The following is a 14,881-nucleotide window of genomic DNA, read 5'->3' as shown; positions in this document are numbered from 1 at the left end:
GTGTGTGTGTGTGTGTGTGTGTGTGTGTGTGTGTGTGTGTGTGTGGTGTGGATCATAAAGCCCATAATACTCAAGAGAGGATGTATTATACATTGGAAAGAATGCTGGAATTGGCATCAGAGGACCTTAGTTTGAGCCTTCTCTCTATTCTGCTATTTGAGTGACCCAGGGAAAGGTTTTTCATGTGTCTCCTCATCTGCCAAATGACTTTAGACTAGACAGTCCACAAGGTTCCTTTCAGCTCTAGATGTGTGATCTTACGATTTATGCAAGGCTTCTTTGTTGAGCAAATGAGATATTATATCAAATTATTATATACACAGAGAGAGTGATTTCAAGTGAGATTGCCAAGGCAGAGAAAAGAGAGAGACATACAGAGGAGAAGGTAGGAGAGAGGAAGAGAGAGAAGGAAGGAAGGAGGGAGTAGAAGGAAGAGAGAGAGGGAGAGAGAGAAGAGGAGGAAAAAGAGGAGGAGGAGGAGGAGAAGGAGAAGGAGAAGGAAGAGAGGAAGAGGGGAGAAAACAAAGATAGGGTTTGAGGAAACAGTTGGCTGGAAAGAAGGACCATGAAAGGAGACCAAGAAGGGGAGAGTGGGAGGAAAGCCAAAAGGGTCCAGAGTTTCTGAAGTTTCTGGAGGAGTGAGCAGTCAATTGTATTAGCAGTTCCAGAGGAATTATGGAAAGCAAATAATGAACAAAAGTTTAGTAAACTTGATGATGAAAATGTCCTTGGCCATCTTGAAAAAAGCAGTTTTAGAGAGAAGTGGTAATGGAGAGAAGGCAGATTAAAAGGCTTTGAATGAATACAGCTGTCTTCAAGGAAGTTGGCAGTGTCGGGGAGAATTGAGATGGAACACGTGAGGAGGATTTGGGGAGAGGAAATAGAGTCTCATTATTTAGACTCAGCTCAATGAATCGGCAGCCCAGAATCGATTTCCTGTTCCCCGCCAACCTTCCCTATCAAACCACATTGAACTCCATCCTAAATCCTATACCCCAAAATCCATTTCTTGACCCCCACCCCAAGTCCTGACCCTACTTCCTCCTACCAAGAACCTTCCTTCTACCACTCCTAGGCCAGAACCAGGCCTGCCAGGAATATGGGACTCGCCAGGCGGCAGGAACTCACCCGGAGGCTGGGACTAGCCAGGAGGTTGGGAGCCATTCTCAGGGAGAGACCCGCCAGGAAAACGACCGAATATTAAATGGCACAAACTGTCAACCCCGAACCCAACCTTGGCAGGCAGCTCTGTTTCTGCAACCAAACAGACTCTATTGTGGGGCAGTGCTGATCCATCCACGCTGGGTGCTCACTGCTGCACACTGCCAGAAACCGTAAGTGAGGAGGGGGAGAGGAGAGATGGGGATGGGAAAGGGAAGGGAGAGGACCTGGAATGAAGATGAGAAGGGAGAGTGAAGGAAAGGGGAGAGGGGAGATGCTAAGGAGAATAATCAGCTGAAGGGGATGATCAAGGAAAGGGGAGAGGACAGAAAGGGAGAGACGGGATGGCATGAAGATGGTGGGGAGGGAGAAGGGATGAATATACTTATCACTTAGACTAGCGAGCCTGGAGTCAGCAAAGCTTGGGTTCCAATTCCAACTCTGACACTAGATAATAACTCAGATGCACTATGAATTAGTGGATAGAGTGATGGACTTGGAGTTAGAAGTATTAGATTCAAATCCCACTCCAGACACTTTCTAGCTGAGTGACTTGGGTCAAGTCACTTCCATTCTTTGAATCTCCATATCTTCACCTGTAAATGCCGACATCCCAGACTAAGACAAGAAATTGTTTATAAAATGCTTGGTTAGATGTTCTGTTTTATGTCACTAATGTTGTTATCACTAAGAGGTAGGAAGACCTGATTTCAAATCTGTCCTTGAGCACTAGCTGTGTGATCCTGGGCAAGTCACATACCATCTGATTGCATCAATTTCCTCAACTCTAAAATGGAGATAAGAATACAACTAGAACCTTCCAAGATTGTTGAGAGAATCATACCAGATAATATTGGTAAAAACATCTGGTAGAAAGTACTATAGAAATGCTTAATCCAATTCCTTCCTCTTTCCCCCTCATTTGAGCCTCACAATCCTGGGAGGCAGGTATTCAGGTATTATCAACCTCATTTTCTAGGTGAGGAAACTGAGGCTCAGTGAGATTATGACTTGCCCCTCATTACATAACAAGAGTCTCAAATTTACAAGCAGATGCTTTAACATTAGCATCTTTCTGAGGAATGACTTGAACCCAGTTCTTCCTGAGTGTGAGGTTACTAAAGTGCCCTGTATCTCAAGTCTGGAGCTCACATGTTCTCTGGACCCACTTCTCCAACTGTCTCTGGTTCTTTTCCACCTAGACAGGCCCCAGGCACCAGATGGGAGGTAGAACCAAGGAGGCCTCTAGGAGTCCCATAGTTTGACACCTTCGTTTTGCAGACATGGAAACAGAACCCAAGTCTAAGTCTTTAGGGATTCTTCAGGGGCATCTATAGGGCTGGCATTGAAAATGGGGCTGGGGTTAAACTACAGGAGTGACCCATCTACCATCTTCTGCAGCACTTACATTGTTCGTCTGGGCCGGTATCGTCTCCATGGGGCCGAGCCGGGCCAGAGGATTCTCCGCGGCGTCCAGTCCTTCCCTCACCCCAGATATACCCGGCCGGCTCACTCTAATGACCTCATGTTAATTAAGTTGAACGGAAGGGTCACCATGTCAAAAAGCATCCAAAGCATCAAGATCTCACCTCGGGCCCCAAGGCCTGGCACCCAGTGCCTTGTTTCAGGCTGGGGAACCACCAGTAGCCCTCAAGGTAAGTCCTGTGCCTCAAGCTCTCACGGTTACTCTCTGCCTTTATCTATACAACTTGCTGCTTCTTTTTTTATTCAGGCTAGTCTTTGTCCATCTTCAGGTCTGTTTCCCATTGACCCTATTCCCTAGCTACCTGGGAAGGGGGTGGAATTTGGAGTTCTAGGAACTGAGTTCAAATTCTTCCTCAAATTCTTCCTCAGTGCCCATGTGTTCTTAGGTGAGAACCTCAACCTCCTCTGGGCCTTTTCTCTCATCTTCACCATCCCTTCCCTCCCAACAAGAGGGCCTTGGATTGAGCTGAGCCCTCTACAGTCCCTTCCAACTCGGTGAGCTCTGGTCTTGTGGGTGCTCTTCTCCCAGCCTGAGTCTCTGACTTCACTGTTTGGTGTCACAGTCCACTACCCCCAGGTTCTGCAGTGCCTTAACATCACAATCATGTCTCAGGCGGCCTGCCAGAAGGCCTACCCCGGGGAGATTGATTCTACCATGTTCTGTGCCGGCGATGAAGCGGGCAAGGACTCCTGCCAGGTAAGCCAGACCGTGGAATGTCAGCCAACCTGAGAAATGAGGCTATTGAAAACTACAGAGAGGCGAAGGAGGAGGGAGAGGAAGGAAGACGGAGAGAAAGACTGAAAGACAGTGAAAAGGAGGTAAAGAGAGTGGACAGAGGGACAGAGAGACAGTCAGAGATTCAGAGAGAGGGGGAAGGGAACAGAGGGAGGGGAGAGGGACAGAAACAGAGATGGAGGGGGACAGAAGGAGGGAGAGAGACAGAGAGAGAGACAAAGAGGCAGAGAGAGGGAGGGAGAGAGATGGGATAGATACAGAGAATGGGAGAAATGAAAGAGTAAATTGGCTAGAAAAGTCTAGAGGAGGTTGTTCCTAAAGCGCTCTTTCCATCTGTATTTATCCCTTTTTTCTGTCTTCTCTCACTATTTTTCTTTGCTCTGGCTCCCTCTCTCTGTGCCTCTCCTATCTTCCTTCCTTTCTTTCTTTGTCTATTTCTTGCTTTCTCCAACTCTTTATCTTTGTGTCTCTCTCTATCTCTCCACTTTCTCTTTTCCTTGTTTTCTCTTCCCAGGGTGACTCAGGGGGCCCTGTGGTCTGCAATGGAGCTCTTCAGGGCCTCGTATCCTGGGGGGATGTTCCCTGTGGACAGCCCAACAAGCCTGGGGTCTACACCAACCTCTACCTCTTCAAGAACTGGATTGAAGACATCATCAAAAACCACTAATTTAAGAGGACTCTGGCATGTAGGTCCCTAGCCTGTATCCTATTCAGAGTCCCAGGAGTTCAGGTCTCGAGTTTCCAGCCCTTATTCCCTATTGCCTCAGAGATCCAGGCATCCCCCTTTCTCTACAGCTCGGGGACATAAGTTAACTAGATCCTCAACTCTTGTCTCCTCAGGACCAAGGATCTCACCCTCTAGTCACTGTTCCCTACAGGTATCCAGGCATTTGCATAGCCTTCCCCAACTTTTACTCTATTTGGAGATTAAGAAGATTAAGGAATTAGGCCATTTAACCAACAACTCCCTGTCAAAGAGCCTGCATTCTTTTAAAAACCCTTACCATCTGTCTTAGAATCAATACTGTGTACTGGTTCCAAGGCAGAATTGTGGAGAGGGCTAGGCAATAGAGGTTAAGTGACTTGCCCAGGATTACACAGCTAGGAAGTATCTAAAGTCAGATTTGAATTTAGGACCTCCCATTTCTAGGCTTGACTATCGATCCACTGAGCCACCCAGCTGCCCCCTAGAGCCTCCATTCTTGACCTTCCCTTTGACTCTAGGTGATCAGTAGTGTCTCCTGGGGGACAATACTTAGAAAAGGGGAGCCAGTAAAGAAGTAGGAGGAGAAGTCTCCATTAGGGAACCTAATGGACAATCTACTTCTCATCTATTTCCCCAACTCCCCCTCCTTTTCCTATCTTCACTCCCAGCTTCTCCCTATGAGCCATCTTTCTCAATGGAATCCTCTTAGTCTTTCCTCATTTTCTTTTCATCCCCTGAGCTTCCTAATTCCTTTCCCAAATTCTTCTTTCTCTACTTGTCTCCATGGCTTTTCCCAGTGCCTTCTCCCCATCCTCCTACCTGAGGATCTACAGCATTTTCCCCAAATCTCTCTTCCTCTCTGAGCCTTCTAATGTGACCTTGGTCTATTCTCCTTCTGTGGGTCCTCAAGCCCATCCTTCCCCTTGCCCCTCCCTGAGCTCTTGAACCTAGGCTCTCTACTTGCAGTATGGGCTAATGAATAGATCTCTAGACTCAAAGTCAAGAAAATCTGGGTTCGAATTCCAAGGTTCCAAATTCTAATTAGCTACTCTATGTCTATTTCCTCTTCTGAAAAATAGGGATAATAACAGGACCTGCCAACTCCAATGAGATCATGTATGTAAATCATTTTGCAAATCTTAAATTGTCATGTGAATCTGAGATATTTATATTATTCCCAGGAAAGGCTGGTAGGATCTCCCTACTTAGAGGGAAGGACAAGGAAGTCATTTAGGTTTAGTGGGAAGAGTCAGAGAAGTAGGTATGAGTCAAAGCTTGGTCACTTTCTACCTGTGTAACCTTGGCCAGGGATTGGTGACACAGTGGCATGGATAATTTCTCCTGGAGTCTGAGGACATGGTTTCAAATCCTACATCCACTACTTAATACAAGTTTGACCTGGTGTCTTCACCTTCTTAAGGCTCCAATTTTCTCTTCTGTGAATACATGGATTAAACTTGATGGCCTTTGAAGTTCCTTTCAACTCCCTAATTATGAACCTAAAGTTCTTCTGGACAAGGAACACATCTGAACATCTGGATCATTGCTTGGCTATCTTCCATGTTCTCCATTGTCAACACTACTCTCAACCTTGGCCTAAGGAGAAGTCAGGAGTATTCCCTGGCAGAGATATCCTGGGAAAGGGAATGAGAACAAACTCTACAACCTGGGAGAGTTGTTGCATGAATGAACTTTTAGGACCATTGGTTTGTACCTGGGGTTGATGAGGCTTCCTTTCATCTAGGAATGAAGAAGATTTATCCTAAGACAGCTGAGGTTTTCCTCTGGAGGACCAAGAAAGACCAATGGAGATTTATCCTGGAAACAATAAATATTTCATCTGGGAGCTACACAGTCCATAAATGGATCAACTACTGGCAACCACTGGTACCAATGAGACAGATGAGGGAATCTCATAGGGTAGGGATGAGACTTCTCAGAACCAATAAGTATTCATTCTGGGATGATGGTTCTTTGGAGTAATGGTTCCTGAAGTCTCACACTGTTTTGCTTAAGATCGATAAAGATTTCTCTTGACATTGATGAAGCTTCCTCCAGGGGTACACAAGGATTCTTTCTTCTACTTGGCATTGATGAGGAGCCCTTTGGTACAAATGAGAACCATTGACAAAATGAGGCTTCTCCCTAGGATAGATGAGGTTACCATCTGGTAGTCATGAGGCTTCTTGGATCAATAAGTGCTCATTCTAGGATAATGGATCTTCTTCAGACAATTTTCCATCTGCCTTTTTGGAAGAGGGATGCTCTTAGAACAGATGAAGCTTTCACTTAGGAAGGGAGTCATCAATTATTACAGTCCCTCTTGTTCTCTTCTGAGACAAATTAATTCTTATCTAGGACAAAAACTTAATTTCTCAGCTCAATATACATTTATTTTCTCATATGTGCAAGGTCCTATATAGCAGGTAAAGGGAAAAACAAAAAAAAAAGATGAAAATGCCTCAGTTTCTGTCCTCATGAAGCTTATAGTCTCACAGGGAGACATGACAGGGAGTCACAAATGATTATGCTATGATGTAAAAAGGGTCAAGAGATCCAGACAAAAGTGTGAAAATTTGAAGGTGAGAGAGAACACACTTACCTATTAAAATAAAAGTCCATGAATTCCTGTCCTAGACTATAGCAGACATAAAGGCAATTAGAATGAGATAAGTCCAGATTTATATGGAAGCTAAAGCTACACCATAGAATTGCTTGAAGTCCAAATCCGGAGCTGTCATTTTCTTTGATAGGCAATGGAAAGCCAGTGATAGTTTATGAATAGAATGATGAGGTCATACAGAACAAGAAGGTTAAGGATCCGGCAGCAATGTGGACTAGAAAGGTGAGAGATCAATTAGAAGATGATTATAATAATTGGGTGGTAGGCATTCTGGAGAACAATTTGGAACTATACCCAAAGGGCTCTAAAATTGTACAAGCCCTTTGATTCAGCAATACCACTACAAGGTCGGTATCCCAAAGAGTTAAAAAGAGGGAAAAATACATATCTGTACAAAATATTTATAACAGCTCTTCTTTCAATAGTAAAGAATCGGAAATTGAAGGGATGTCCATTAATTGGGAAATGGTTGAATTACAAGTTGTGGTATATGAGTACAATGGAACACTATTGTGCTATAAAAATGATGAAAAGGGTAATTTTGGAAAAACCTGGATAGACTTACATGAACTGATGCAGAGTGAAGTGAGCAGAACCAGAACCACACTGTATGTAGTAACAGCAATATTGTATGATGAACAATTGCAAACGATTTGCTGATCTTAGTAATACACAATCCCCAAGGACTCGTGATGAAAAGTGCCTACCTCTTCCAGAGAAAGAACTCATGGAGTCTGAATACAGATCAAAACATATTTCACTTTATTCATTTTTTTTTGTTCTAGTTGTCTTTTACAAGAGGACTAGTATAGAAAAATGTTTTATGTTATTGCTCATGTCAAATCTATATCAGATTGTTTGCCATCTCAGGAAGGAGTGGGTGGGAGGACAGGAAGGAGGAAGGGGGAGAATTTGGCTCAAAATTTTAAAAAATGAAGGTAAATTATTTTTACACGCAACTGAGCAAAAAATAAAATATTATTTAAAAAATAATTAGGTGGTGGGATTAATCACTCACATCTACTTTGAAAATAGAGAATAGGAGATGAATGGTAGATCAGTTGGAGAGGAGGGAAGTTGTGAAGAGGGAGGGACAGATAAAGATTCCTGGGAAAATAAGGGACTAACTGGGACCAAGCAAGGTAATCACTGGGACTATTGTGGTGCTGGGCAGCCAGGTGGCATGTTGTATAGAGAGAATATCAGACACAGTGTCGTCAAGACTCATCTTCATGAGTTCAGATCTGGCCTCAGACATTAGCTGTGTGACCTTAGGTACTTACCCTGTTTTCCTCAGTTTCCTCATTTGTAAAATGGACTGGAGAAGGAAATGGCAGACCACCCCAGTATCTTTGCCAAGAAAACCTCAAAATGGGGTCTCAAAGATGACTGAAAAATGATGGAACAACAAGCTGTGAGCCTGTGTAACCTCTCTGAGCCTCAGTTTCCTCATTTACAAACCTGAAATAATACTATACAGGGTGATATGGTAGGTGGAAGGTTGATTTTAGTTAGAAAACCCTGAATTCTAGTCCTTCCTCTAATTGGAACTCCATTACCAGCTGAGAAAGGATGAGCAAACCATTTGACCTCTGACTATTCCTAGGCAAGTCTCTAAAACTTGCTGGTCACATATCACTGATTTTCACCATTGGAGTGACTTTCTACACCACGTGTTCCTTATACCATGAAATCAAAGAGCTGGATCAAACAAAATAAAACAAAACAGAAACAAAACCTCTACCTCATGGGATACTCTAAGGATCTATTGAAGTAATGTATTTGCAGGGCTTAAAAATCTTGTAGAAATTAATAAATGAAATTTATTTTAACCATCCACATTTCCAAACAAAGTGGATGGGAAATTATGTGGCAGAAAAGACAATGGCACGCAGTCCGATCAATATTGTAACATGGGTTTAGTGGATTATCAGCAGATATCACCCACAGGCCTCCAGTTCTGTATGACTCATTGCCAAGGGGCTTGCACTGTAGATGTCTCCTAAATGGCTGCTTAGCCAGAGGAACTGATGACTCAGTGAATGTGTAAAAAAGCAGGTCACCAGCAACTTAGCCTCTCTCTTCCTTTATGGTTCAAAGATCAAGATAGCTCAAGCCTCTCTTAGGACTTCAAAGATTACAAGGGAGTGCTTAATCCTCTGAACCACGAATCCTAAAATTTCAGGACATTCTCCACTCCATCCCTCACGATGGGCAGTGAAGAAGAGGAAGAAAGTAGACCATAAAGTACAGAGCGCAGAAGTGGCACTTTTGAAGATTCAGGGATGCCCTCAAGGATGCCACCAAGAGGCATTAGAGGGCCAGTTGAAAGCCAAGGTATGCTATGGACTTCAAAGAATGGGGAAAAAAGTTCAAGTCAGAGGGCTGCAGAAAGGTCCATAGAGAAATCACTGAAAATTGGAATTGGGGGGAAGACGCCAACAAAAAATGTATTATAGAACAAATAGGTGTGTTATTCATGTTGGGAAAAGGAGGGGGTAATCAGTGGTCATGAGATCCATTGGTATATTAATGATATCAAGAGGAAATGAGGGAAGACCTCAATGATATAGGTGGACTCCCTTTGGTAAAGTAATAGAATAATAGATTAAGAACTAGAAGGGCCTTAGAAGTTATCAAATCTACTTTTCTCATTTTAAAGATGAGGAAACTGAGGCAGAGAGGTGAAATGACAGGTCCAGGGATACAGACCTAGTAAGTGTCTGAAGTAGAATTTGAACCTAGTTCTTCCAGACTCTAAGTCTAACATTTTGATTACTGCACCACACTATTGACAAGCATAGAATAGGATAACCAGGCATGGGTGGGGTTTTTGAGGGAATATGCCCATAAGTGAGATGATGGTTCCATTGCTATACCTCAGTATTTTCTTGGGGATGCTATATGCCTGGGAAATCACATCCCACTAGGATCTTAGGAGGACCAACATTTCAGGTTACACAAAGGACAATAGAAACATGGCAGGTATAAACAGGCTCAAGGCACATTGTCACCAGTGACTTGCATGGGAGATGTGCAATAAAAGTTTAATAAAAACCACTGGGGACAGGTGTGACCTGAAAACCAGGTGGGTTGGCCATGTAGTGAGTGAAAGTGAAGGATAAGTAATGGACAGGTTACATGTGATACAATTCATCTATGAATGATGTGAGGTCTAGGGGCCATTGGGTGAGCCTTCAATGAAGAAATGATGCAAATATGTGGACAGGAAAGAATCCCATGAATTGGGAAGAAGAAATAAGCTAATCTGGTGGTGTGAGGACCCTTGATGATGAGGAGACAGGCTCTAACCCTCATTCCAACCCTAAATGGATCTCTAAACCTAATCCCAGCGATCAAAGAAGTGACCTGGAAGAAGACAACAAGGACAGGGAGGAATCTAGAAAACAGGCCTTTTGGGGGACCTAATGGCCATCTTCTAGCACATGATGATTTTATTTATTTAAAAAACCCTTACCTTCCATCTTGGAGTCAATACTCTGTATTGGCTCCAAGGCAGAAGAGCGGTAAGGGTAGGCAATGGGGGTTAAGTGACTTGCCCAGGGTCACACAGCTAGGAAGTGTCTGAGGACAGATTTGAACCTAGGACCTCCTGTCTCTAGGCCTGGCTCTCAGTCCATTGAGCCACCCAGCTGCCCTCCACATGATGGTTTTATTCAGTGGAAAAGCTTAGAGTTGTCTAAATGGCCTCACAATTCCATGGTTGCTCATTCCTCGTCAGCTCTTAAGTTCCATGGCTTCCTCCATGACTTACCTCCAACCCCACCTTTCCCAAAAAAGCCTTTCTTGCCCCTCCCCACCCCCTGACCTGTTGGTACATGCCTCTCTGAGATCACCTCCCAGCTCTTCAGTATTTCTTATGTATACAGCTACCTAGCTGTTTACATGCAGTCTTCCCCTGTAGAATGTAGCCCTTGACAGCAGGGCTGTATTTGTGTTCCCACTGCTCAGAACAGTCCTGATACAGAGTAAGCACTTAATAAATCCTTGACCAACTGATTGACTGGTTGACCATTTTAGATTCAGATCTATAGAGGTTTAGCCCTTGGTCTCTAGGAACAATATGCAGCGAGTGTGGGGTGGGCAGGGGGAATCTGTGGGGAGACATATTTCAGTTTAATACAGGCTGAATTCTGGAGGTGCCATAATTGCTCTTCATTCATTTCAGTTGTGGCTGACTCTTTGTGACTCCATTTAGGTTTTTCTTGGCAAAAATCCTGGAGCGGTTTGCTATTTCCTTCTCCAGCTTACTTTACAGATGAGGAAAATGAGGCAAATGGGGTTAAGTGAATTGCCCAGGATCACACAGCTAGTAAGGGTCTGAGGCTGGATTTGAACTCCTGTCTCCCTGACTCTGAGCCCAGCACTCTATCCACTGCACCACATAACTGCCCTGTAATTTGTTGAAGATTCTACATCAGGTCTTGAATACCCTTCATGTACGGATGCCCTTTGAAATTCCTGCTCATTCTTCATTCCAATTCATTCTGTTTATATTTTGCTTGTTCATAATTATTGGCATGTCTCCCTCATCAGACTGGGAGCTCCTTGAGGGCAGGCAGAGACTGTGTTTTGCCTTTGTATCCCCAGAAGCACATAGGTGGGCCTTAATAAATGTTTTTTAACTTCCTCACTGACTTTCTCACAATTAGAGTCATCCCCAAACTGAGTGAGCTGCCTTGTTGGTAATGAGCTCTTTTCCCTGGAAATTAATTTTTAAAAATCTTAATAGCAATTAATAGGAAAGATAAATGCCCCTGTGGCCATCACTGCCCCGCTATCGCTGCAGCACCCACCAGGGGGCGGTGGCGCCCACTTTGGGAATCACTGATGTAGAGGTCTCCTGTAGGGATGGGGGTTGAATGAGATGCTCTGACATCTGGGGAGTCCTGGTTCTGGGTGCTTGACTCACTCCCCTTGAGTTCTAAGCTCCGGCTCTACAGTCTCATCATTGCTCCAGGCTCTGGGGTGGACTGGAGTGGCCTTTGGTGGAATGATCCCTAACTGGGGACGCGGAACAAAAGCGCCAGCCTCATAAACGCTTATTATGGCTGGCCCATCCTGCCCCCCTCCTGCTGAGGCGTCACCGCCCATAAACTGGGCTCTTACCATTGTCTCCTTTCCTAGCCACCCCCCTCCATCTGGGTGGGGCTCAAGAATCTATAAAGTTGGGCATCCCAGGGCCTGTCTCCCCCTTCTTGAGCAGACGAGCCAGAGCCTGAGCGAACTGCCCCAGACTGCTCACGCCTTCAGATCAGGTGAGACCCAGAGAGCAGAGGGATGGAGTGGGGAGAGGGCATCAAGGGAGCCCAGTGAAAGGGGGTTGCTAGCTGGGTCCTTGTCCCAAGACAAAAAGTAGAGGACAGTTAGGAGAGGTCTGGATTAATTCTTTGAGGAATTCCTGGAGCTGGAAACCCTGTTGGGCAACAAAGAAGAGTCACAGCCTGAAGAAGAGGGATGAGGAGTGGGTGTCTGTGCTTTAGACTTTGGCCATGGGGACACTTGCCTGCCAAACTTAGAAGGAATGAGGCCTTGAGGGGGCAGTGTAGTTCAGTGGAGAGAGCCTCTGACAGGAAGCCTAAAGATCTGGGTGTGGAGAACTTGACTTGGGTCAGGCCCTTCCTACCTCTGGACTTCATTCTCCTCCTCTGTTGAAAAAGGAGCTTGGAAGAGATGATTTCAAAGGGCGCTTCCAGCTCTAATATTCTGGAATTTCAGTAACGATGGAAAGCTGCAAATGGGGGTGCTTGAGACTAAGGGAGGAGTGGGGAGACCTGAGTACTGGAGAAGATTGTGGAAGGGACGGGAAGGGGAGAGGGGAGGAGAGAAGAGGAAGGACTCCTTCCTCTTCCTTCCACTCCCCAGCATTCCATTTCTCATTTCTTACCCAGAGTCAAGGTCAAGGGCCTCATCCAAGGCCCTGACCCATCATGCATCGTCTCCTCACCTTTTCCTTCCTCCTGACAGTTACAGGTGAGAAAAGGGCCTGGATCACATTTGTGGCTGAGTCTATGATTTGGATCCACACCCTCATATAAATGCAAGTGTGTATGTGTGACTGTGGCTGTCACTTCAGGCCCAGTTTCATGACTATGATGGTTATCTGAGTCCATAATTAGGCCATCCACAGTTACGAGGGTGTTTGTGACTTTGTATGTCTAAAGGTGCAGCCATGTCTTCATCTGTAACCTTACGTGTTCATAAGATCACGGGAAAGACAGAGATGATAGATGGATAGATGGATAGATGGATGGATGGATGGATGGATGGATGGATGGATGGACGGACGGATGGACAGATGGATAGATGGATCAGTGGTAGAGATACTAGATGAGAGATAGATTGAAAATGGTAAAGATAGATGTATAGATGGATGGATTGATGATAAAGAGCTAGCTAGATGGATGGATAGATAGATAGACAGACAGACAGACAGATAGACAGATTAAATTTTAATTTATTAAGTACCTATTCTGTGCCAAGCACTATGGATTCAAAGAGAAGGAAAACCAATCTGTTTCCTAAAAGGCTTATATCCAAGGTGGAGAGAGAGTCTATAAAGGAGAACTTGAAAGGGTAGGAGGAGTGTTGTAGAGACCTGAACCCCTGCGAGATATGGCTGAAGTTCCCCTGTCAGATCCAAGGGACCCATAGGTTGAGTCTAAGTTGCCTGTAGGGAGGAGGTAGAGGTGATGGTCCAAGGCCAGGAAGCAAAAGAGAGAGCTCTAGATCCAGAGCTCCAAAGGACCCCAGAATCCAACTAGTCCAACTCCCTCCTTATAAAGACGAGGAAACAAAAGCCAGAGTTGAAGGGACTTGTCCAAGGTGGTAAGTGCAGAACAAGGATTTAAACCCAGCTGCTCTGACTCCAAATCAAATCCACTTTCCACGGCACCACCCTGACTCTTATATGTTCATACCTGGAACCATGTATATATTGACATGTCTGTGATTTTTTGTAGAGCCACATTGGTGGTCTGGTTTATAGGAACTTAGACATCTGTATTTCTGATTTTCTATGTTCCATCCAGCAATTGGGTCTATGTATCTTAGCCTCTGTGTTCATAACTCAACAAGCAACTGTGATATGTGTAATTGTATCATCTGGACTACATCTGAAGACCTCCAGTGACAGGCAGCTCACTATCCTGCAAAATTGTTTACTCCATTTTTTTGAAGTCTTAGAATGTTTTTCCTTATATCTAGCTGTAATCTGCCTCCCTGCAACCTCCTTCTTCCTCTTTCTTGCTCCAGTTTTGCCTTCTGGTCAAGCAAAACAAATGCTAACTCCTCTACTAAAGGAATCTCTCTGTAGACATGAGGATAATTCCCAACACTCCTTGTGCCTCCCTCCCAGCCTTTTCATTGGTGATGTTTAGGCCCGTCTCCTCTACTTGACTCTTCTTTGACGTGGTCTGAAGTTTGCTTACAAACTAGTTTGTCTTCTTTAAAATAGGGGGCTTAGAAATAGTCTTCACAGTTTGGATACTCTGAGGCCTAAAGTTTCTCCCAGCCCTGAGATGCCATGTTTGTTCTCTGCCCTGATCCTGAGGTCAGCTCCCATCAGTGTAGCTTCTCTGGCCCAGAGTGACCTGAGGACACAGTGTGGTTTTCTAGATTCAGAGCTCTCGCCTATCCCATCCAGCTGTACTACCCTTTGTCAAGTGGCACCATAGTACAGGGGCCTCAGGGCCAGCCTAGAGCCAGGAAACACCCGCACTTAAATCCCACTTCTGATACTTACTGGCTGTGCCACCTACCGTGGGCAAGTCAGCTTGGCCTCTGTGGCTCTTAGAGGCAACTCTACAGGTCTGGCCTATGAGCTACATGTCAAGAGAGGCTGTGAGGCAGACAGGCCGTGAGGTGCATCATTAGAAGGAGTTTGTTCCTACATTAATGAAGTCACAGGTAACTTGACATTTTAATGTATGTGCCTATGGCTAAGCTAATTTCTTTCCTTACTTTGTTTCTTCCTCCCTCCTGCCCTCCTTTCCTTCCTTCCTTCCTCCCTTCCTTCCTTCCTCCCTTTTGTTTTTTCTCTTTTTCTTTTTTCTTCTTTCTCTATCTTTCTTTCTATCTCTTCTTCCTTCCTTCCTTCCTTCTTTCCTTCCTTCCTTCCTTCCTTCCTTCCTTCCTTCCTTCCTTCCTT

At 44.7% G+C, this 14,881-nt stretch overlaps 2 protein-coding genes across 2 annotated transcripts in view; both read left to right on the top strand.

Moving 5' to 3' along the window:
* KLK5 (kallikrein related peptidase 5) overlaps nt 1–4,049 on the top strand; it is a 6,359-nt gene extending 2,310 nt beyond the window's left edge. The window contains exons 2-5 of the mRNA XM_044671024.1: nt 1,076–1,334; nt 2,563–2,816; nt 3,210–3,343; nt 3,897–4,049. Of these exons, the coding sequence (XP_044526959.1) occupies nt 1,076–1,334; nt 2,563–2,816; nt 3,210–3,343; nt 3,897–4,049 (800 nt within the window). The remainder of the gene's footprint in view (nt 1–1,075; nt 1,335–2,562; nt 2,817–3,209; nt 3,344–3,896) is intronic.
* Nucleotides 4,050–12,662: 8,613 nt separating this feature from the next.
* LOC123242908 (kallikrein-15-like) overlaps nt 12,663–14,881 on the top strand; it is an 8,281-nt gene continuing 6,062 nt past the window's right edge. The window contains exon 1 of the mRNA XM_044671025.1: nt 12,663–12,705. Coding sequence (XP_044526960.1) covers nt 12,663–12,705 — 43 coding nt within the window. The remainder of the gene's footprint in view (nt 12,706–14,881) is intronic.

The sequence above is a fragment of the Gracilinanus agilis genome, chromosome 3 (genome assembly GCF_016433145.1).
Source record: "Gracilinanus agilis isolate LMUSP501 chromosome 3, AgileGrace, whole genome shotgun sequence".
Lineage (NCBI taxonomy): Eukaryota > Metazoa > Chordata > Mammalia > Didelphimorphia > Didelphidae > Gracilinanus > Gracilinanus agilis.
This window is presented reverse-complemented; position numbering and strand designations above follow the sequence as displayed.